This window comes from Thermobia domestica, chromosome 1 (assembly GCF_964235325.1).
Source record: "Thermobia domestica chromosome 1, izTheDome1.hap1.1, whole genome shotgun sequence".
In the NCBI taxonomy this organism is placed as follows: Eukaryota; Metazoa; Arthropoda; class Insecta; order Zygentoma; family Lepismatidae; genus Thermobia; species Thermobia domestica.
In genome coordinates, this window is record NC_137454.1 from 258272228 (window position 1) to 258297393 (window position 25166).

The window sequence follows — 25166 nt, forward strand, 5'->3', positions numbered from 1 at the left end:
CTGAAATGTGTGCCTTATAAACATATCTTTCTATGCAGAATGCTCAATTTTATCTGTAAATTTGCAAAACGTGGTGCACTTTTACTGCACCACACAAGACACCGGTATTTAAAGATGTCCCTGCCATATTTCTTCTTTGACAGGCAACTCTATTACAAAGGATTATTATTTTTTTTAAATTAATGAATATATTGGCACAAATGAAATTATCATTGTGCCAGAAGATGACGACGAAATAAATTGTAACAGAAGATTTGTATGTATCATTCCGGAATGTTTATCCTGTTTTGCAGTTTACACTTGATTCATGGTTTGGAAGTAATATATTTTTTCGATATTTGGATAAGTTTAGTTGCCTTACAGAATAGAAATGACAGAGATTAGACAAACACGGAATATATTTCTCCGAGGAATGTGTGCATTATATATGTGTGCTTTTGCTTCGCTTTACGTACAGATACCAGGTAAATTAAGTATTAATAACTGTATCCCATAGCTTAAGATAATGCTTCGCATGAATGAGATTTGAAATACTGTTTAGTTGATTTCGAACCCAAGGTGAGTACTAGGCTATGTGAGATGAAACATATACAGAGTGACCAAGAAATTCCTTCTCATTTATATATTTTATGTGTCTAGTTCATCTGTGTGCTGTTCCCCATTTTTGCTGCATAATGTAATGTGACACCATGTTCTGTGAGATATTTTTCCCAACGTAATTGGAGTTAATGTTTCAAATGACGCAGTACAGCTACCCTCAATTCATCATTAGATTGGAGTCACTGGCGGATCTAACGGGGGCGACCCCCAAAGGTTTCGTTTTTACTGCCAGCATTTATCGTTGGAAAATACAAATATGATCTTTTCCCGGCCGATTCAATATGTGTGACAAGGCTAGCAGAGTCTAATCAAAATGTGTGGTACTTATGAGGAAACTGATTCAAGTGTGGCACGAAATAAGGACGAGTGTATGCGCAAACGAAGTGTTTTTGTGTATAATTAAACCCATTAGAGGGAAAAACCCTCGAACTTAACCGTTCCGGAGATATAAAGGAATAAGGGGAAGGTTGGTGCTCCAATATTTTGCGAATTTTCGGCTATGATCCAAGTGGACATGTTTGAAAATTGAATTGAAACGTTAAGAAAGGTGCACCAGGTTGGAATAAAAGTGGTGTTGAATGTTGAGGTGAGTGGCCTAGCTTTTACCCGGGACCGGAAAAAGGAGCTTAAGGACTAACAAACGCCATTGACACAAAGAACAAAATTGTATGATATTACATGCTAATATATCATGTCGTTAGTTCGTACAAAATGAGAAAATGTGATATAAAAATGTGTTAATTACATTATCAAATGAACAGAGACGTTATTGTGTGAACAAAAATACAATGGGGCTAATCCATATGAAGTGGTCCAGAGTAGGTTGCTCGACCATCTCCGGAAATTATAAAAGGTGGAGTGTGATGAACCTTGTGTATAAGAAAGTCAATAACACGAGTCACATTTTCGGAGGTACAATTGTTCCTGAATGGCGGCCATCTTTGTTGTCGGCGAAGTGCCATTTTCTGCAGTTGCAAGCGTTTACGAAAACTACATTTGCTCAGAACTTACTAATCAGAGGAACATGAAACAAAAACACAGGTACACGGAGAATATATAATCGTGCGCCCAAATGGAGATTCAGGGTTGCAAACTAATACATGAAATCACCAGAAAAATACATAAAAGTGCACGTTTCAAGGGGCTGTAATTTGGAATGGCATAAAGGTAGTGGTTCAGAATTTATGGTTCAGAATTTATGGTGTGAAACTAGGGCATGTACAGATTCTTCAGAAACATTCACAGCTATGATACGACTGTTGCCACAGAGTTGTGGGGGTTCGAAAGTTCGAGTTTGTCATTTTTATGGCATTTTGGGGCTTACTATCTCAGGATGGCAAACTGCTAAAAATAGCTGCTGCAGCCACAAAGCAGTTCTGTATGTTAATAAACTATTACAAAAAAAAAACAGGGATGTTGATGTAACATAACATCGTAAGGTATGTTCAGAAATGGGGGTAAAATGATGGAAGCTTCTTGTGCCTGGAATGGACTGACAGCTCGCAAATCGTTCTTTCAGTTCGTCTTCATGTTAAGACATGACTTCAGTGAAAACAAAGACATACGTGATCCCCTTGATGTTATCTGAACAAAACTGAAACATATCGTAAGGTGTGAGGATCTGATCAGTAACTGGCCTCTGCAAATTAGCCTTAACAATTTCTCTCTTCGTCACACCACCAACAACATCACATGCAGTTTTACCGTGTGACGTAGCAAAGAAATGCCATTCGGCTTCGAGCCCAAAGTCTGCTTGAAGACACAGATTGACCAAGTATTTCTTGTTCTTGTACTGGCGGACGCACTATCAGAAAAGTATGTTATCTTTGCTACGCGTGGTAAATGTTCTCGAATGTGACTGATAAGATGTTGTTGAAACACGTGAACTGGCACAGTATTATGCGCTAAATGATCACTTATTACGCAGAGACAAGAGTGCTTCTGTTCTCTACCTTGTTGGTAGTAGTAGACAAAAGGATGCAGAGTGGCTTGCTGATTTACCCAATAATAGGACTGTATGGCATCTTGGATGATGAATGTATAGTTTTCAGCAAAATTAGCCAAAACTATACACTCAGAATCACTGAGATTGTCTTTCTTGTATTTTAGGTATTGTGCTTGAACCTTGGAAATATAGTGATGCTTTTTGAGATCCTCGAGTTTCTCACATAATGTTTCAAAAAATCGTCCGCGTGTTTGACTACCGTAATCAGTTCAGTCCTATCAACTGTAACCCATTGCTCGTATTGAATAATGTCAGGGAAAATTTCACTTTCCATGGCTTCATCAAACAGACAAAAGGACAGCTTTTCCTGGACAGTGTTCACATGTTTGCATCATGCAGGCATTGCTGTTAATATCACATACGAGTAACGCAAGGAGATCCTTGCATTCAATGTTTAGTTTTGCCCCATCAATGATTAACTTTATATTTTGGTGGTACATACATACACAAACACTATGAGTACCCGCAGCACCGGCAAGAATGCACCATTTAGATCCCATGGCACAAAACTTAGCCCTGTGAATATCTGTGCATTCTGGATGGTTCTGTTTAAATGCCAGGTAAAGCTCGTTCAGGTTACATAACAACAGTCGTTTCTGTTTCTGAACACTCACACTTCCTGCACGTACTGGTCCACAATCTTTCTTGCCTGGATACAAACGGCTGTATTCATCGTCTTCATAAAAATGGAGAACCTTTTCTGTTGCCTTTGGTGGCACTAATACTCCCTGCTTGTGCCCCAGATCTGGTAAAATTCCCTGCTCACTCACCAGTTTCCTAGTAATCTTGACAAGACGTTCTGACACATTAAATTCAGTTGCAATCTTCTTACGAGGCCATGTTGTTGGGAGCAAACTTAAGATTTTTACTTTTTCTTCCTTGGTAGCAATGGTACATTTCTCTTTTAATTGACGTATCAGGATTTCATAATCCGAGGACACTTGTACGCTGTCGTCTTCATCTTCAATAGTTTCATCGAAGGCAGTTCTAATTGTTTTCTTATCGCTTGTGACATTTGGTCCATTTTGCGTTGAAGCTTACGTTTCCTTTTCTCAGCACTGACTTTTCGTATTTTTGACGGTGGCGATAATCCTAACGTACAACATGCTGGATCTAAAGTTTCTAAGACGGATGTTGACGGAACAAATTCAACATCGTCGTTTATGTTTTGATCTTCCAGGTTACTTGTACTGGATGCAAACACTGCGGAGTAACAATTGGGACAAAGTGCTTTTCCTGGTATTAACTGAATACCAATCTTCTTTCCTTGTAGCATGTGTTCAACGAGAATTTTTCGAAGTCCCTTTTTAATAGATTTCTTATGAATGTTCATTGGGTCACAACACACACGACCGAACAGATGGTTATATCGCTCTAAATATCTTATTTCATGATACTTGCATTCTGTCACAGGTTCACAGCCAATTCGCAGACGAAGCAGCTCTTGACTTTCTGTTTGCAAGTCCGAAATATACTTTAGTTCCTTTGCACAAACACCATACGTAGCTTTATGGCATTAGTTCCTTATTGCATTTCTCGCAGAACACTGAGAGGTCATTTTCAGCGCACAACACAACAACCTTCCACTGTGGTTGTAGTAAAACGACTGACGGAGACTCCAAGCGGCTGACTGATATTTGGAGGGTAAATGCATAGATAACAAAAAACAATACAGATGGGTAACTCCAACGTGAACGATTTAGGCCGCGATTTTACTGCCACCTGCTGCCTGTTTCCTCAAACTGATAAAGTAGAATGAATATTCATCCGATCATAACGTAAAAGGTGATTCAAGCACCGATTTGGCATCGTCACGCACGTGCTTTTTTAACATTGTCCTAACTTTGTTCTCCATGTAATATCAGTCATGATTTTTTTATAATAGTTTATTAACATACAGAACTGCTTTGTGGTTGCAGCAGCAATTTTTAGCAGTTTGCCATCCTGAGATATTAAGCCCCAAAATGCCATAAAATGACAAACTCGAACTTTCGAACCCCCACAACTCTGTGACAACAGTCGCATCATAGCTGTGAATGTTTCTGAAGAATCTGTACATGCCCTAGTATTCACACCATAAGTTCTGAACCACTACCTTTATGCCATTCCAAAATACAGCCCCTTGAAACGTGGACTTTTATGTACGTTTTCTGGTGATTTCATGTATTAGTTTGCAACCCTGAATCTCCATTTGGGCGTACTATTATATATTCTCCGTGTACCTGTGTTTTTGTTTCATGTTCCTCTGATTAGTAAGTCCTGAGCAAATGTGGTTTTCTTAAACGCTTGCAACTGCAGAAAATGGCAATCCACTGACAACAAAGATGACCGCCATTCAGGAACAATTGTACCTCCGAAAATGTGACTCGTGTTATTGACCTTCTCATACACAAGGTTCATCACACTCCACTTTTTATAATTTTCGGAGATGGTCGAGCAACCACTTTCACCATTTTTGGACCACTTCATATGGATTAGCCCAATGTTATATTATGTGCAAAAAGTGTTATAGAAAAACAAATTAAATAATATGAATCATAAATACATATTGTTGCAAACGTAAGTACGACAGTGTGTAGTTGTGACATATATTAAAACGCAATGTATGGATCAATAAGCAAAAATAGTATCTTCAACTTAAAAAACGAAAACCGGTACGCCTTATATACTGTATATCACATACAGTTCCGGCCAGTTTATAATTGTAGAAATTATAAACGTTTGGAAAGTTCGGACGGCCACCATTTTTTTTTCTTTTACATTTTTCATCCTATTTGAGTGATAATACTTCGGAACACCAGGCTTCCCCTTATTCTTCTATATCTCCGAAAGGGTTGAGATCGAGGGTTTTCCCCTCTAATGGGTTTAATTGTATATAAAAACCCTTTGTTTGCGCATAAACTCGTCCACAATTTCGTGTCACACTTGAATCAGTTTCCTCGTTAGTAGTATTTAAAAGACATATTTGAAGTGTAAATACCTCTGTCTCTAGTTCCTTAAGGTGATCACCATAAGCCCCAAAGGAGCGAGAATATGATTCATTCGTTGGACGAACAGCTGTAGGAAGGAGGGTAAGACGACTTACTCTTTGAACTAAAAAGGTATATTTTAAAATTGTGTCCTAGAAAAAGAATATGGAAATGGAATTCGGGTCCCGAAACTTCAAGTACCTTTACCTTGAATAAAGAGAAATATAGAATCAGCGCTCCTTACCGAAAAGCTCTCTGGATCTGATACTTTTCGGGTTGGTTGATTGATTGATATGTATTTACGTCGTTTGTCAAATGTGATGCTTTGCAGAACAAGAACTAGAGTTTAAAGTTGGATCTGAACCAGTGTGGTGCGTTCGATACTCACTCACTGGGAATCAAACCACAGAACCTCATGCATCAAAGATACGTTCGGTAGCTACTAGATAAACAAAGAGACCCGTTTAGGAATGATCAGGTATTCATTGTGACTTTTAATGACATTTCATCTTTTCTTGGGAAATAACACAAGCTGTTATATAAATGACGAAGTTCGGAATGAATAACTGATCGCACAGGCCAAACCGCTCAAGCTAGAGACTTGGAATTCGGACAGTCGATAAGATTTGTAACTTAGGGTGTCACTAAGGAAGGATTTCTTGGAAATTCAAAGAAAGGAAAGGGGTGGCCATCTCTCCGAATCATCTAAGAATGGAGACTTGAAATTTAGTATTTGGATTTCTCATTTTAAATAATTTGACACGCGTTTCAACATTTTTTGATACTTCAGTAAAATGGGGAAAAAAGAGGTGGAAAGAAAAGGGGCGGAGATTGCAATTGTTATAATAACATCAATATCTAAGAATCTTTGAAGGCTAGGAACATGAAATTTGGTGTATGGACTTCTCACTCAAAATAATTCAATACGTGTTTCAGCGTTTTTGATATTTTACCTAAAAGGAAAGAAAAGGGATGGAAATAATAATAATAATAATAATAATAATAATAATAATAATAATAATAATAATAATAATATTATTATTATTATTATTATTATTATTATTATTATTATTATTATTATTATTATTATTATTATTATTATTATTATTATTATTATTATTATACAGTAAGATGTCCATATCTCGGGATCCTTTATGGTTAGGGACATGAAAATTGGTAGTTTAATTTTTCATTTAAAATAATTCACACGTATTTGAGCGTTTTTTGCAACAACATAGAAGGGAAGGAAAAGAGGTGGGGTGGTTTACTAAAATGCCTTACTAGGTGTTTGAATTCTCAATCCAATTCCATATGAAAGAGACAGAAGGAAGAACGCGAAAAAATTGTGGCACAATAGCACGTAGGAACATTTGATATATCCTGCGAGGCCATATGCACAGGGCCGCCCTTAAGCCGATTGCTCCCAATCGGGCCCCGCGCCTAAGGGGACCCCACACTAGTGCCGTTTATTCTACTCTCCAGTCTAATCTACTCTCCAGTGCCGTTTTAACAGCAAACTAAACCCCAGAGCGAACAAGTGTGTTGTGGTTCCTATGACTAAATTTTGCTCCTAATACATGTAATTAAAACATGCCAGTCTGTTCGCGGAGTCCCAGGCCAAGTGGCTATGGTACCGTTGAGATGGCTCTGCTACTCTCGGTTGTCAAGTACACATAACAATATACCTATTCCAATACAGCTACATCAATGGACTCCACAAGGGAAGTATGGACTCTCCCTAACAAGTAAATGAATATTTCGTATTAAGTTTCCGGGCATAATCAAATATTTTCTGAATTTAATGCAGCAATAGTTTCTTTATTTTTTAACGTTTAGAACCTCTGCTGTAAAATATATATATATATATATATATATATATATATATATATTATGTCCAGGGATTATTCTGCACACCACCAATACCCCTAACACTCCCCCAAATTTCCTTACATACACTCCTAGGCATAAAAATATTGTTTTCTTTGAGTTTGTGTAAAAATGTATATAATTATCTTGGGTGCAAACCCTCTTATTTTGAATACTCCACTAAGTAAAAGTTTCTGGCGTTCTTACTTATTGTCATGTGATACTACCATGAATACCAAGATGGTATCAAATAAATCAGCCTCAGTGCGACTTCTTTGCATATCGTTTCTCTTATTATAGCTATATTTAAAATACAAAACCAGAAAACAAACTTTGCCCTCTCCTGCAAAAAAACGCGTTTTTTTTTTTAATCAAGTCAGTAAAACCGAATGTATACTAGTGCGTACTGGATAGGTGGCTGCTTATGAAGGCTTGTCTTTTAACTCGAATAATCCAATGGAAAATATGTCATCCATCTCCCGTGAGTTCCTTAAGGTTTATGATCGTCTCGTCACTATTTCATTTTGCCTGCAGTCGACCCTACGTTGTTCTCACTAGCGTGCATTATGTTTTCCAGACGTGGATTCTTTTCAAAACGATACAACTGTTAAGAAATCTTTGAACCAACGATTTCATACTAATGTGCATTTCATTATGTCTTACAAATATAAACTTATGGAAACATAGTCTTCACCATTGTATTTCTCATAAAATTCAGCCTAATTTGATATATTACATGACCCCCTTCCTATTTTTAAAAAAGTCGAGCGAGATACAAGACGGTCGATGTCTGTTAATGTATTCTTGTTTTTCATCCCTTTACCCGTCTTACAAATAAAATGAAATTTTCAAACTTGAAACACATTGTTATGGCTTATTCTGATCAATCAGGTTTTTGGCCACTGCAACCGTCTTTACGGACGGAAGCACTTCAAATGTTGCTTATGCTTATTTCTTGATATTTCACACTTCTCTGCCAAGTTTGATCTAGAAACTAGATTTGGACATCTATAGGTTTACTTGTAAGAGAAGAAAGCTATGAAATACTGGTAGAGAACCTTCTTGAAAAATTGGGATTCACAAGGGTGAAATATGTGTTTTAAAATTCATTCACTGTCTGCCCATTTCCATTTCGGCAATGGGGAAACTAAAACACAATTTTAGTTTTCTTCAAAATTTTCAGGGGATTCGGGATCTTCAGTGTTTGGTAATTTTGGGACTGAAAACGTAATTTTAGGCACCAGCTGTACATGCCATCGAATGCTCAGCTTTCATCGTCATCTACAAAGACAAAACCATTCAACGTGACCGATTAAATATTGAGTTATGTGATCTAAACGCATCTTTGCTATCAATTTCCGACAAACAGCGCTAAAATGATTTTTTTCGGAATTTATGTAATGACGTCAGTCGTAAGATTTTGCGATCTTGAAACTAAATTTATCATATTGAAAATCTTGAATCGGAATTTTGGAACAAATGTCAAAGGCACCATGTCTTGGCAGCCATTTTGAATACAGTGACCGATATGAAAAATCTTTTGCCACATCGCTTTTTAGTTTTTAAAGATCTATCAAACGAGCTATCACTCACCCCATGTTTCCATTTAAATGTTAAATTTGGACCCTGGGTTCCATGAAGGGCAGCCATGGTGGGAACCGCGACAACGCCATTCGATTTGCCCCATGGTGTTTCCTATTTGAGTTTTTGTTTGGTTCATTTATGTCCAACCGTTTTCATATTAGTGGTATACTGGACGTTTTGTCTGATACAGGCAACATGTCTTGGCGGCTTTTTTGAATACGGTGACCGATATTAAAAATCTCTTGCCACAACGCTTTTTAGTTTTTAAAGACCTATCGAACGAGATCACTCCCATTTGTTTCCATTTAAAATTTAAAAGTTGGGCCCCGGGTCCCCATGAAAGGTGGCCCTGGGTGGCACCGCGACATCACTATTCGATTTGCTTCATGGTATTTTCAATTTGAGTTTCTCTTTGATTTATTTATGTTCAACCATTTTCGAGGTATTTAATTGGAAAGATTAAAATGGGCCACCCTGTATAGGACGCCTATGTTCATCTGGGTACATAAAGAGCCCCATCACCTTCTATAGCTTGGGACCCCACCAAACCTAAATCCGGCTCTGAACTACGCTTTCTAAAAGGAAAAGTTTGAACCAACGTTCGCTTATGCATGATATACTTCTTTTATACCTTCATAACTAGAATTACCACACAAACGACGCAACATACGGGGTGGCCTAACGGACAGCTATTCTTATTACAATGTCGTAGGGCACTTAAGGCCCATGCAGCAGAACTCTTACCTTCACTGCGAAACAACACACATTAACAGCAACAAGGGAACAAATATTAATAATACTTCATATCAGTAGCGTCATTTAATGTTTGCAAGAGGGGAGACCAAGATTGTCCACCAACATGAGAGTTTCACGTTTTTTGTTAGTGTATTAGTATACGATTTATTAAAGAGCATATGTTTTTAAACTAAGGGCGGCATACACCTCTGCTTCAGGTTTTCACAATGACAGACTGGACGTAAAGGGCACAGGCGGCGATTGAACATGAGGACTTATATACGGTAGATGAGAGAGGAGGAATACCGAACACTTAAGAATTTCGAAGTTTTTCTGTAAGATCGTAAACCACGAACATTTTTTTAAAGGGTAAATGAAAGAACAATACATTGTGCTTTAAACAGAAATAATGTTTGATCACTCTTCTAAATAGTAGAGAGTACATTAGTAGTTATAGAAGACATACCAAAATTCGGATTTACCCCACTAGTGAGGTAAGTCCGAATGACCTCCTTGCAATAATGTAATTTATAGAAAATGATACTCTACACTATACAATGACACTGTAACTGTACAATAACACTGTATAGAATGACACTGACAAGAGTCTACATGAACTTAACATATGAATAAAAAACAGGTCACACCATAGCGCTTGCCACTAAATTGTTTAATATACGTAAATCTGCTGTCCTAATATTCGTAACAGACAAAGAATGAAAACCTTTTAGCTCACTATAGCCCTACCCTGATACTACTACAAATTATATTTCTTTTAGTAGAATAGGTCTAAGTAGAGTTACAATCAGTGTTTCTTCCAGACATGCTTTTGGGGGGCACTGCCCCCCCGAGCTCTGAGAGTGCCCCCCGGAGGAGACCCAAATAATACGTCTATAATATAATAATACATAGAATACTACAAACAATGCCCCCCGGAGTACTAAGTGTGCCCCCCAGAACACTGTTTCTTAAAGAAACACTGGTTACAATTGTGCAGGCTTCGTACTTCACTGTTGATTCATCTACGTCTACTCATTTTTGCACGGCACAGATTACAAATATAATTGGTTTCCGATGTTTCTGGGTCGAAGTCATTACAATCCTCGTGGCACCACAGCTTACACTTGTCACACTGAATCCAAGTCTCCGCAGGAGGATCGAAGTAGTGTTCCATGCAGAACATGAAGTAATATTGTTTATTCAACTGCCCGCCTTCATCCATTAAAACCAAGTAACGACGGAAACAGCTTTGAACAGCAAGTAACGACAGTAAGAAGCTTTGTCTGTTGAATTGCTCCTCTTCTTCGCTCTCTCTTGCAGTTGCTTTCTAATGGGGTAGATGTCAGTATTCTTGATTGCATCTGTTGAGATGACTTCCTTCTCGAACTCTGACTGGAAATTGATGGAAGTGGTGATAAATTGACAATAGTTATGTAAAAGCTATGCTCATTGATATTGATGATGGAGGTGGAGATGTCGTCTGAATATTAGTGATGAGCGCAAGAGTCTTGGTCTTGCAGTTTTTGCAAGAGTCTTGCATGCAAGACCAAGACCAAGACCAAGACCAAGACCAGGAATCACGATGCAAGACCAAGACCAAGACCAAGGGGTGCAAGACCAAGACCAAGACCAAGACCATACCTGCAAGACCAAGACCAAGACCAAGACTCTTGCGCAAGAGTCTTGCACAAGTATAGACACTACTTGATCTTTTATAGAATGTAAAAAGGAAGGGGAAAAATCATTACATCTTTCACGTGAACTTCTTGGCTCCAGTAAAAATACCGCCGGAGTGAATGTGTTCCCAGTAGTTTATGCAATCCATGTGAGTCGACCTGCTCCTGTAACATATAGCTACAGTATGTCGTTTTCTGAATCGGTTGTTCATGAGACGACCGACAGTATAATTCTATGAATTGTTACAAGCTATAATAACTTCAGTGTCTGATTTATTTTGGTCATCATTTGATCATTCACGACGGCCCATGATTGGATTTTGGGAAATCATACGAAGAATAGTTGTGTCCATAAGAAGTGGATAAGCAAAAATAAACTAGAGCATGTTATGGACACGGTAGCTCAGTGGCAGAGCGTTCACCTCTGGTACATGGGGCCCTGGTTCGATCGCAGCTTGCGTTATGTGAGCTTCTTTGGTGAACAAACACCCTGTGCGTGGGTTTTCCCGTTTCCTCGTACTTTCTTCATTCCACCATTTCTCATCATCACTGTTTCCCTTAGCCTCAGTGTAACAATCGTGGGACGTTAAAGTGGATATTTCATTTCATTTCAAAACATATTAGTGGTATTCTTCTTCCAAAACTAAAGAAATGTAGTATTGAACATCGGAAATTCCATACAGCATAGGTGCCGACTACATGAGTATGGTCTTGGCTCTGAGGTTCAAGCATCCGTTGGAAATGTTTAATGTGTACTTATAAAATTAATATTGAAATAACATTTTCATGACATTAAAAAAAAATTTAGCGCATGTGACCGCAAGTTTGATTTCATAGGTGGATGCTTATACGTTGAATAATTGTTTATCAATATAACTTATAGCCCCCTTAGGTATACGGCATATCTAGGATTCAACGATATAACATTATACAACAATAAATAATCTATATTCACAACTGAGAGTGATTTCGTACTTATTTCAAATAACTTGAAGTTTGATGCCGTCAAATAACTTGAAGTTTCATGCCGTTATTATGTATTTCTAATATAGGTCAAAAGTATTTATATAAATTGAGTTTACACAAAAGACATAGACAGTTGAGTCGTTTTCAGTTTTCACTCAAATTATTCTAAAATATTGGGGCAGCGGTGGCTCAGTGGTGGAGTGTTCAGCTCTGGTTTTTGGGGTCCCGCGTTCGATCCCAGCACCCGCCAAGTGAACTTTGCGGTGGACAAACACCGTGTGCGTGGGTTTCCTCGGGGTTCTCCCGTTTTCTCCCACTTTCTTCTTTCCACCATTTTCATTCATTTTTCATCATCACCGTCTCCTTTAGCCTAGCCGCAGGCCAAGGGGTGGGTCCAGGGGGTCAGGACCCCTCCCTTCGAGACCAGAAATTTAAAAAAATTAAGGAAAGACGAAACAAAAAGAGACAAGAAATAGGAAGAATCAGCGTTAAAAATAAAGCTAAAAATAAAAATATTTTTTTATCATCGCTTCCCTGTAGTATCTAACATGTTATTTCAAAAACGGTTTTCTACTGCTCCTTTAACTTGTCATTTGGAACAGACAGAGTAATTGACGGAATAAGAAAAACAAAAAGTTATGTGGAAAGCAAGTCCTGTTAACATTTGATTCAGCAGAGAAAGGAACGCAGATATAAAATATTTTACAAGACATTATTGGATACGTAATTTCTTGTTAAATAGTTGAGGTCATAATGAAAGGAAAATTGTTATATTTGGATGAACAGAAGAAGGAACGTAGAAATTGTAATTTTTTAAAAATATTTTTATAAATATTCTTTTATTCGAGATTTCTTCATAGTTTGTTACTAAAATACTTTCTAACATGCATGGGCACCGATCCTGGGGGGCCGAGGAGGCCCGGCCCCCCAAAGGTCATGTGAGCCCCCTTGTTGTATTTATGAATATACAATATATTGGCATAATTTGAATGCAATTTGTCTTAAAATCCTCATATATGCCTTCTGCATCTGAATGGACCCCCCCCAAATTTACAGAGAAATCGGCGCCCTTGCTACCATGTCCCAATTTTAAACTCTCAACAAACCAATATATGTTGCTAGTAAAATAATTTAAATTGATCAAGCCCCTAGTGTGATAACCACAATATTTCATATCAAACTCTCCTTCCCCCCCCCCCGTCAGGAAATCCTGACTGAACGAACCAATATATGTTACCAGTAAAATAGTTTAGAATAATCGAACTCTGGCCTCCAAGGTCAGCTGACCTTACTGTATGTGATTATTTCTTGTGGGGGTTTGTGAAAGACTCCGTTTATGTGCCTCCGTTACCAAGCACATTGAATGAACTGCGACATCGCATAACGCCAGCTGTGGAAGCTGGAACTGAAGACATGCTAGCTGCAGTTTGGGACGAATTTGAATACCGCATGGACATATGCCGTGCATCTCACGGGAGGCACATTGAACACCTATGAACAGGTGCAATAAAAACTTTGAGTTTCACTCTCATGCAAAACAAAAATTATTTGTATATGTTTATTAGTTTCAAAAATACAGACTTGCCAAAGTGGATGAATCTTTTTGATACACCCTGTATATTACATTTAGAAACATACATTGTATTTCCCTCACTATTGACGGAATGTAGGATTTATTATCCCTTATATCTAGAGTAAAATTTACTTATGAAAATCATAGATTTCTTAAAAGCAAAACTTGCAAGACTCTTGCAAGCAAGACCAAGACTGAGTGTGCAAGACCAAGACCAAGACCAAGACTAGGTGTGCAAGACCAAGACCAAGACCAAGACCGAGGGTTCCAGTGCAAGACCAAGACCAAGACCGCATGTGCAAGACCAAGACCAAGACCAAGACCACCCGGGTCTTGGTCTTGGTCTTGCATTTGCTCATCACTACTGAATATCGCTTCTTGGGGGCTGGACCGCTGCGGAACTTGGGATATTGATATTGCACTACTGCTGGAAGAAGACTGTTCAATTACTTCATTATTTCTTGATGTGCAAGATCTTAGAGCATGGGCTCACCGGTTCACAATGTTCTTGCATCACTGCCATATTATTAGGACGTACCCAGATAGCACCGGACGTCATTTATGACCTCTTCTGAAGGTCATGAATAAGGTCAATAGTACGTTATGATGTCACCAAATATCACGTCATCTGGATTCATATTACGGGCATTTAGGTACGATATTATCACCAAGGGTACGATTGCCCATTTCTTCTTACAGACATGGCCTACCGAAATGTATTAATAGCTTACCAGTAACTTGAATCATAACAACTCTATTTCTAGTATTATATAGATAGATAATATCAGTAAGTACGCCAGAAATTTTTACTTGGGGGTGTGTTCAAAATAAAAGGGGGGATGTGCTCTCAGAATAGTGATATAATTTTAAAACAAACTCTAGCATGAAAACAGTATATTTTGTTACGCAACTATTGCAATACTACTACTTCTACTACTGCTGCTGCTAATAATAATAATAATAATAATAATAATATCAGCTCTTCGCAATGGTAGGTTCAATAAAGTAAGTTCACACATTTGAGCATTTATTATTATTATGAAACTAAGTAATACAGTGAATCCTCTGAAAACGAACATCGGTGGAACACGATTATTTGTCCGTAAATGAGAGGTGTCCCTAAAAGGAAGGATTCTCTCTCATAACACAATACCACACATATTTATGGAATGGAAGAATGAGAAAGTTTGTTCTCTTATGAAGATGTCCACTATTGAGAGATGCCCGTTAAGAGAGTTTTCACTGTATTAGGAATTAACCTCCACTATTTTACCCAGTAATTACACGTGAATTGATTACATGCGAATTATTATAATTATTTTGCAAATTTCTGCTATTATTTCAATTTATTCACACCCAGCAAGTTTTATTGGGTGATTTTTTTCAAAATATTAATTGGGAAAAAATTCACTCGTTCATGCTGAAATCACATTCGTTTAGTAATTTATACTGTACATAGTTCCAATTTCATTATTTTAATATTCTAACCCTGTTGTTAACGTTAATTGTTGTAATATTATTTGATCTCTTAATCTACGTTCCTGCCCCTTATCTTTCATAAGAAAATTATTCATTGATTTAGTTGTTTTCCAGAAATACAGTTTTTCAATTTACAAATATTTCGTATCTTTCTTTTTTTTCTTCTTTAATATACCCTAATTTTAATAATCCCAGGGCTCATAATGGTCTTGTCTCTTGTAAATAGTTGAAAAGTGACCAAAAATGGCCAAAAGCACAGGTAAAAGTGACCAAAATCTCATCATGTCCCTTTTTTCCTTTGTCGGTTACTACATCACTTCTCTATTTGTTGTTTTGTTTCATCTTTACTTCTTTTTGAGCTTCCTCTTTTCTTAGGTTTTCAAAGTAAGCTTTGTAGTTACGGTAAGCAGAAGTAGCAGATGTAAAAAGCTTCTGAATGGAACCAGTTCTGGCCTATTTCCGAATTTCTTTATCCCAGACATTATATTTAACTTCGCATTAAGAGTTCTCAAAAACGTGAAATATTCAAATTCATCAGCTACTCTTAAGAAGAACACACAAGAAGCATAACACAAGACGAACATGATGAACCTCACAAACACACACACACAGCCTTGAACGGAGCATTAACTATTACGAGAGAAAACTAAAAGATTATTATGATAGAAGAAAGAATAGACACAGAAGGGTTCTCAATCTCACCTTGAGAGCTTAAGCATCCACCAACCGTCTACTGTGCTTTAGAAAGAATAAAAGCTGAACTGAGAAATAAAGCTGACTGTTTCACATGTGGCAGCATATATTGAAGCTTTCAGAAGAGTAATGAGTAACAAATTTCTGCTTTCTCCATTTGTTTTTATATTTTTCTTAGAAAACTGCCAATGCAAAACATAAACCACACGAAAAAGTCACTTTACCTCTCAAAAAAGTAACTTTTAGTGACCAACTTAAAAAAAGTACATTTTGTTTTTTAAAAAAGTGACTCGCTATGAGCCCTGTTCCACTCAATGAATTTACGTGAATAAAAATATACTTTACAAAAAATTAAGCTAGCGCCAAATGCGTTCCTGCATAACACTAGACTCAATCTAAAATATATATAATTATTATTTCGATCCATCTCTTCGTTTATAAAAACGTTTTGACTACGCCCTTCTAACGTCTGTCCGTTGATACACCACTTGCAGAGCAGGCTCGAAACCAGCCACAGAGCTTTGGGGGCCCATGAATATGTAAGGAGGGGCCAAGTCATTAAAAATTCTCTTACAAATATCTAAATTGTGCATTTTGTATTGAGGTCTGGAGGGGACATGAAAAGTTAAGGGAGGGCCAGGCCCTCCCTAGCCCTCTCTGGTTGCGAACCTGTTGCAGAGTAGCACTTACCAACTGAATCTGGTATAGGCTTATTACTATATTGTCGCATTTTTCCTTATTGAGGAGAAGGTAGGTGAATGACCGCTCAAGACTTTGCCAATTTCAGTCATCTGCATCTGTCCATCAATCTCTTTTCCCGGAAACGACCGCGGAGCCCAGGAGGGTATGTATAAGCAGGTCTGTTTTGTCAATTGTTTCGATCGAAACACCGTCCGAAACCATAAGGTCATGTGATACTCGAAGCCGTACATGAGAACGAGGTCGCTTCGTATTTTGAAGTGAAATAAATAAATAAGAATACTGCCTTCTTTCCTAAACGCTAAACCGTTTTTAACTTGATGTAATAAATAACCTATATGATACTGATTGATACAATTGGATTTGGGGGAGTATTCCTTTTCCATCCAGGAGTGTGTGTAAAGAAATTTAGAGGGGTGTTAGGGGGGTGTTGGGGGGTGTAGATTTGGTACTTGTTTGGTATCGTATCTTCTTTACTGCAAACAATTTCCACGTTTCTTCATTTGGAGGTTCACTGTTTTGTATAGCTGATTCAAATTTCGATGACGACTTGTAAGGCGTCCAGAATGATTCCGATTTTCGCGGCATTACAACCCCACATTAATAACTGCAATTGGATTGCTGTCTCCTATAGGTGCCTCTTTTTCAACTACAGCATACATGTTTCTTCAAATTAAAATATATATACAGTAACTTTTTATAAGAATTCAATGACAACAAAAACACACAACATGCAAACAAACACGACCGTTTCAATGGCGGGCGCCAAGCTAGACTTTTGCGCATGCGTGTTCTATTAATTAGTTTGGTCTCTCTTACGACGTCACTTCTGTCACTATTAAGGTTCGTATAGTGTACGTTTATTTTTGGTCCCACTTTTGACGTCATTTTTGTCACTATTATGGTCCGTACGTTCATTTTTTGTCTCATGGTTAACGTCATTCTTCTGCCATATTCGGTACGTACAAATAACGTCAGAGTTTCTGCAAGAGGTCATTTCTACAAACGACCCCTTAATAATACGTACAGTGTACGTCAGTGTGCTAACTGGGTAGTAAACGTTCAGAAGCCTCAAACTCTTCATCATTGAAACGCGACGGATTAAAATGCCAAATGACCGAAAATTTAGTCCAAAACATACCTCTTGGTACATTCTTGATCCCACTGACCTTAGGAAAGAGGAACAAACAAAATATTAAAAAAAATATTGGTAAAAAACTTATAATCGTAAAAGAAACAATCGTTTTAATTGTATAAAGTTGCTACTGTAGTTCTAATTACATGGAGTCGTGAGATTGTAACACTAAATTTTGCTACGACTGGTTTGAAGAAAGAATAACAAACGAAATATACTAAAATAATTGTACAATAATGGTATAAAGCAAACAATACATCTTTTAGCTGTGTGCAGCTAAATAATTCTTTCCGTCATATTTCTCCTACCCCGATCATTTTCTCTTTTCCGCTGCTAACCTACAATTTTAACGTTATGTTTACAGAAAGATTAGACCTCTGACTCTCAACATCCCTACTTAAATTATTGGGTCATTTTATTTTTGAAATACAAACTCAATATCGACATTTTGTAGTGGGGGAAATCTGAACGGGTTGCAAGCCTTCTGTTCGCCTTTATCCCATTCTGTACTTGAGTGGAATATTCCACTTCCTGCCTGAACAAAGCAAAGCAATATGGATTTAATGTTACCCATTAATAACTCATCTTCAGCAATGTCAATCATAAAATATTATTGCCAATACCATAATGCTATTTGTGCTATGTGGTTACAACTACTCACTTACCTTTATAACATGAAGGTGTCCAATTGTTTGTTTTTGTGTGTGTGTGATTTTTTTCTACAAGTACAGAGGGTTCTCACACTTAACCATTTCTCGTATAAATCCACCACGGGAAGAAACAAATGAGCACTTCTGTCCACTTTGCAGCGTTGCCAGGTCCTGGAAATTCCAGTGTTCGGAATTACCCGCCGTTTGGTTTTACCCCTTGCTCCTTTATACTATATGGAGGTTCTGAGGCTGAGATTCATTTTACGACTTTCATACTTATTAATATTAAAATACACAATATGTGCAGTAGTATCATTCAGCCATTTCACCCGGACCGGTTGTTAAAATGACTCAGGTTACAAGAACCGGTTGTCAAAAAGTGCATCTTCACCTCTAGATCTAGTACTTACGAAAAAAATTGATTCTCTAGGACCATTTGAAAAATCTTTAACGTATCCACGATTATGCCCTTTAGACTAAGAGAGGCCATGATTAAGACAAGTGAATGATGATGGAAGAGCTGGTGGAATGTGAATGTGGGAGGAAACCCATGGACACGCTGTTGTCCACCACAAACTTACTTGCTCGGGGATCGAACCATTAACCGCACGCACCAGAGGTAAGCGATCTACCACTGAGCCACCGTGTCCCCTTTCAAGGACTATTTTTGAAAATCAATAGACAAAATATCAATGTAAAGATGCTACATGACATAATCATAATCACTGTTACTAGTATCATTGGAACAAATAATAATAATAAAAATAAAATACAAGCAATATGTATAATAAGAATATATTACTACTAAGTCAATTTACTCTACTAATCATAGAACCGGTTCTTGAATTGTTTGAATATATGATGTATTTAGCCACTGCCTAGGGAAAAGTTACATTCTATCAGAAGAAAATAATATGCTCCGCATGCTCCAACCCTTCTCTCTACTGACGTGTCCAAATGTCTCAACAAACATGTTTTACAGCTCTTCGTTAGATCTACCTACCTATGAATCTATTTATGTATATGGAAGTTTGAGGTACATGTGGTCATTTTCCTTACCAGGAAATAACCTCATATTGCGTTCCCTTTTTGTACAAGGCAACCAGTCGCGAATCTACCTCGGGGCCGGGGGACCTAGGGACCCTAGTTTTTTGATTGACAAAAATAATTTAAGCCATTATTTATATATTTTTGAAAACTTATAATAAACTCGTGATATACCTATCATAGTCTGAGTTCTGGCTGACCCCCCTTCCCACACACACACAAACAGTTTTTACCTTCTAGATCCGCCTCTGAATGCAACTCACTCTGAATGTACACACATAGAAGCTGAAATGTTTAGTTTCGACTTTTTCATCACGACGTTCAACAAATTTCTTACATTTTCAAATATGTCTGCAAGCATTATATTACTCAGTTATTTCTAACTTTTTGTTGCAAAATATTTACTTGATTTCATGCAGCAATTAGGTTGGTGCCGATGAGAAGTCCGTCCCCAATAGCGTCATTTCCAAAGGAAAAAAAAAACTGGAATACTAGTTAATCGAAATAGTCGCCACCTGTAACCACAGGATCTCTACAGAGCCCCGAAGCAGGCTAGACAGAGTGGCGAGGGAAACCCCAATGCTCCGAAGCAAGCAGTGAGGGGGGGACTAGAAGTCTCAGAGCCCCGAAGCAGGCTAAGCAACTGTGGTAGGATTCCCAACAGAGGCTCGAAGCAGGCTAAGCTAGGAAGAAAGGAATAACCAAGAGTGCCGAGCCAGACCAGAGGCTTTGGTGCTAGGTTACTCCTAATGCTCCAAGGGAAGCAATAGGAGGGACGCCAGGGAACTAGTACTGGTCCGTTGGTTGCTGCCGAACTTATAGTCGTCCAGAGCGGCTGTGGAGCTGCTGCTGCCCTGTCGTCATATGCTTCGTAGTAGGTGCCAGTAGTGCCAGTGCTGCGAGTAGTAATCCCACGTGGTGTGTAGTAAATCCATGTTTTTATGTTTACAAATAAGATACCACGGCTTTTTTTTTTTTTTGCATATAATGCACTACTACCTCGCGAAAGATGGCCCTGAAGTTCATTTACGAAAGTCTGCTTTCTGCTTGTAAGTTCAAGTTTTAAATTATGTTCTTCTATTTTTCGAAATAACTCTTAGTGCTTAGTTTGGAGTTATACTAAGTATGAGTTTTGTGTTCAAACCTTTACAGAAGTTGCAGGAAGGGAAAATTTACTCGGTTTGGACAATGATAACATCATTTAAAACGTGATTTCTATTTCAAGAACGTTAGATAAAATATCTAATGTTATACTTGGAAGAGTCCGGTTCAGATACTATCCCTTAGTTGTACCTCCGAATTAGAATGATATTTAGAGATTTTAATATTTCAAATGTTACTAACGTTTATGCAAAGGGATATGAATATCAAATTTTAAATATTGTTCACCTCCATAAATCGATAGAGCTATAGGAAAGATCTTGGGTCCGACCATTTACAAGAGATGCAAGACATACTATTAGTAATATATTCTAGGGCAAAGATTCTCAGGTTCAGGATCGCAAAGCACAATGTTATGTACTTCAACTATCGTTAATTGAAATGAAATTACACATAAAAAATTAACATACACAGTTCCGAATGCAATGACCCATAATGTTGAAAAATCGATGTATTACTTTGTTCGTATTATATCTCTTCCCTTCTAGATTTTGGTGCGTGTATTTAGTTTCCACAAACCTCTATTAAATTTCAGTACTTTCGAATTATTATACGTAAGCGTACTTCACCTGTATACCACACTACCGAAAACCAGGGGCGTCATTTAGGAAGGGCAGGAGGGGGCAATTGCCCCCCCAAGAGTTTGAGGAATACATATACTTTAATCGATTGTCTACTAATATACTAGTACAAGACGAGAAAGTCTTATGTCGGTGGCGCTCTTGCCCCCCTCAAGCGAAGTCTGAAATGACGCCCCTGCCGAAAACTATACCAAAACAGAATTATGTGGTTATGGGTTGATTCAAAAAGCCAAATAATTCTAAATGTGGTTCCTCTACATAGTTCTTCGAAGATGTTTCATCGATGCTCGGACCTACAGTGAAAAATGTGTCTCGAGTCCAACTCTTTGCACGAGCTCTGTTATTTATACCACCACAACCAGAAATAGAAAATCAAGTACAGGTATGCAATGGAAGCCACTCTTCATATACTGTATATTCTTCTACGAATGTATTCTTTGAAGTCTTTGAACATATATCACTTCATATACTATATAGAACTTCTAAACAATAATAAACTTTCATGTAAAATTACGTGCAAATTTACATGAGAAAAATGCAAAGCATTTATGCATTTTGAAACAAAAGTATTGTAGAGAGCATAAGATTCTTCTAGCACTGCGAAAAGGAATATAACATCATTACATTACCAAGAATTCAGAAGATAAGAAAACAATCTCAAGAAATAGTTTTTAGTATGTGTTAAGAAAAAGAAACATTCGGAATCTGGTCGAATTTCTCCCCTTTCCAATAAAAAATCTGCGTACGTTTATGATTGCAATCATAGATTGGATAAGAATATTAACACCCCTTTCAGCAGCACCATATAACCACACAATCTTAAGCTGTTGTCAATAAGAATAAAAAGTTGTGTACTCAGATCATTTCAAAAAGTAAGATAATTAACACAAAAACATTTTCTAGGTCTTTACGGAGATAATGGAATTATGCCAGCAAAAGCACAGCTGAAAGTAGAGGCCAATACCATAAATCAGAAACCAAACTTATTGATATTCGCACCGGATTTCGGTCTAAACGCTGATTATATGATGGACATTCTTGTCTTGGCAGGAATACTTCTTTCATTCATAGGGTAAGTCTATACTATTGTCTATATACTATATAAAATACAACTCGAAGAAAATGTCAAGGCCGGCTTTCATGAAATCCAGTGCCCTAATTGGAACCTCAGTTTGGTTATAAGTTATATATAATAATGTTTAGATTCTTGGAAGGGATGCGAAGTATGTGAAAAAGTTCTAATAGCTAATGTATTTTCGTTGTTTTGATTGCTAACCTATTTTCTTAAAATACGGACACATTATTACTTTTGGATGTGATAAAGCGATTTAGCTACGTCATGAGTTCAGGGAAAGTAATTTAGAAGCGACTATATAAAAGTCATTAAAGGGCCAGAGGATCTAACTAACAATTTAGCCTACTGATTGTCATGAGATGACTTGAATTCACTACTTTCGAATGCAAGGAAACAAGTCTACATTTCGATTTCAGAAAACTCATTTAGAGGTGACCTTGGGAAGGAGGGATACAAGGAAATGGTCAGAATTTCAACCAGGAGGTAGTGTCATATATGTATCAATTTTTTTTATTAATTTTATCTAACGAAGAATAAATACTTTAGCTAGTATACCAGGTATAATAAAAGTAGATACAGATAACAACTTTGCATTTTTAAACTTCTTCAGAAGAAAAATTTATAACTTGATATGATAATATTTGATACTATTTTTTAATAGAGTACAAAAAAGAAAGAAAGAAAGAAAGAAAGAAAGAAAGAAAAAGAAGACATTGAGCGTCTTTAACATCACTGTTATTAATCTTAAAACATTGCATACATATTAGTTCAGTGCAATTAGACCAAAAAAGGGCAAAACCAGGACATTCAAAAAAACAAGCCGGAACCTTTTCTAAAATATCATGATACTCTATAAAGTAACTGAGAGAAAGTCCCAAAAAATCCCGCTTCGGGTTTGACCACTATGGCCGCCATATTGGATAGCCTATTTCAAATGCCAAAAGTATTCGAAGAGACCTAGCATTCATTTTAACTGACTATAATACAGGTTATAAACACAGTAGAGATATGGACCATACCGCATTGAAAACATATTTAGTTAGTAGTTCTTATTGTGTAAAAGTTGAGGAAATTTACATTTTTCCGAAAGGGAAATAAGGGAAATTCTACAAAATTTCCCAGAACAGAGGTGAAAAATTGAGCTTTTAGATTTTTATTACAACATTGTAGGGAGAAGAAAAAACAAACAATCCAAAACCTTTTCTAAAATGATCATGATACTGTATTCAGTAACTTAGAGAAAGTCCCAAAAAAATCCCGCCTTGGGTTTGGTCACTATGGCCGACATATTGGGTAACCTAATTCAAATACCAAAATTTTTGTGAAAACCATAACAAATACTTTAACTGACTATAATACAGGAGAGACATAAACCATACCTCGTTAAAAAGATAATTAATTAGTAGTTCTTATGGTGTGAAAGTTGATGTAATTAACATTTTCCAGAAAGGAAAAAAAGGAAAATTCTACAAAATTCCTCAGAAGAAAAGTGAAAAATTGAATTTTTGGATTTTTATTACAACATTGTAGGGAGAAGAAACAAAATATGTACAAAATTTTTGGTTACACCTTTCTTAGTAAAACATTAAAAATACATAATATAATATCTCCTAAAAGCTAGGATTTTGAACATTCATATAATGCTTAAATTCTCTCTTGATCCATATTGTAAGATTTTTACCTCTTCATCCACAAGTTTTGAGTGAAATTATCAGTGGGTAGGTATTTGTAGAGGCTTCAATAACCTCTACAAACCTAAATATTGGTTTCTTTGGTGAAAGGAGGAATTTCCGATAATTTGAGGGAAATTTTAAATATATCTATATCTATATCTATATCTATATCTATCTATCTATCTATCTATCTATCTATCTATCTATATATATATATATATATATATATATATATATATATATATATATATATATATATATATATAGTCAGTGGCGTATTTAGGGGGGTGGCTTCCGGGCTTAAGCCCCCCCCCCCGAAATCTTACTTAGTATAGTAAAGTAAATGAAATATCTTGCAGAATGTTCACATTTCCAGGCAAAGCCCCCCCCGAAAGTTAGCAAAGCCCCTCCCGAAACAAAATCGTAAATACGCCACTGTATATAGTGTTGTAAATAGAAAAAAACGGTTCGTATTTTTTCAGAAATTTAGTTTTTTTTAGAAACAAACATTGCCTCTCTTTTTTTCTAAATTTCGTTTTTTTCAAATAGTCATTTGTAATGCATCTTACGTCTATTTAAGTATGAAATATTTTTATGTAGGTGTAATTACCGTAAAATGCAACATAAATTATACGTTAGATACTGATACGCTACAAATATTTTACAATTTACATGAATACCATACCTATTAACAATTCGGGTTTCAGCAGTTTTCATCAATATCAACTAAGAAATAAAAGTAGAAATGAAATTTTGTTTTTTCGTGAAAGCAGGCCTTTAATATGTACGAAAATAATGTCACGAACAGTATCCAATAACTCAGTGGTGATCACCCCCCCCTTATGTCCATGACGCACCCCCCAATTGTCTATCCATAGGTGTTCTTCCATGAAAAAATCTTCTTTTCGATTAATTTTTACATCCTTTCAAACATATTTATATAGTTTTAACCCCCCAAATATTTCAATGACGCAGTTTGCGTCATAGCTCCCCCCTTGT

At 36.9% G+C, this 25166-nt stretch overlaps 1 protein-coding gene across 3 annotated transcripts in view; it reads left to right on the forward strand.

Moving 5' to 3' along the window:
• Window positions 1-236: 236 nt before the first annotated feature.
• LOC145660561 (lipase maturation factor 2-like) overlaps window positions 237-25166 on the forward strand; it is a 181334-nt gene continuing 156404 nt past the window's right edge. For 2 of the 3 annotated variants that reach the window (XM_081725786.1, XM_081725791.1), the window contains exons 1-2: window positions 237-464; window positions 22323-22491. In XM_081725786.1, coding sequence (XP_081581912.1) covers window positions 371-464; window positions 22323-22491 — 263 coding nt within the window. In that variant the 5' untranslated portion in view covers window positions 237-370. The remainder of the gene's footprint in view (window positions 465-22322; window positions 22492-25166) is intronic. The other variant, XM_081725801.1, reaches the window with a different exon arrangement.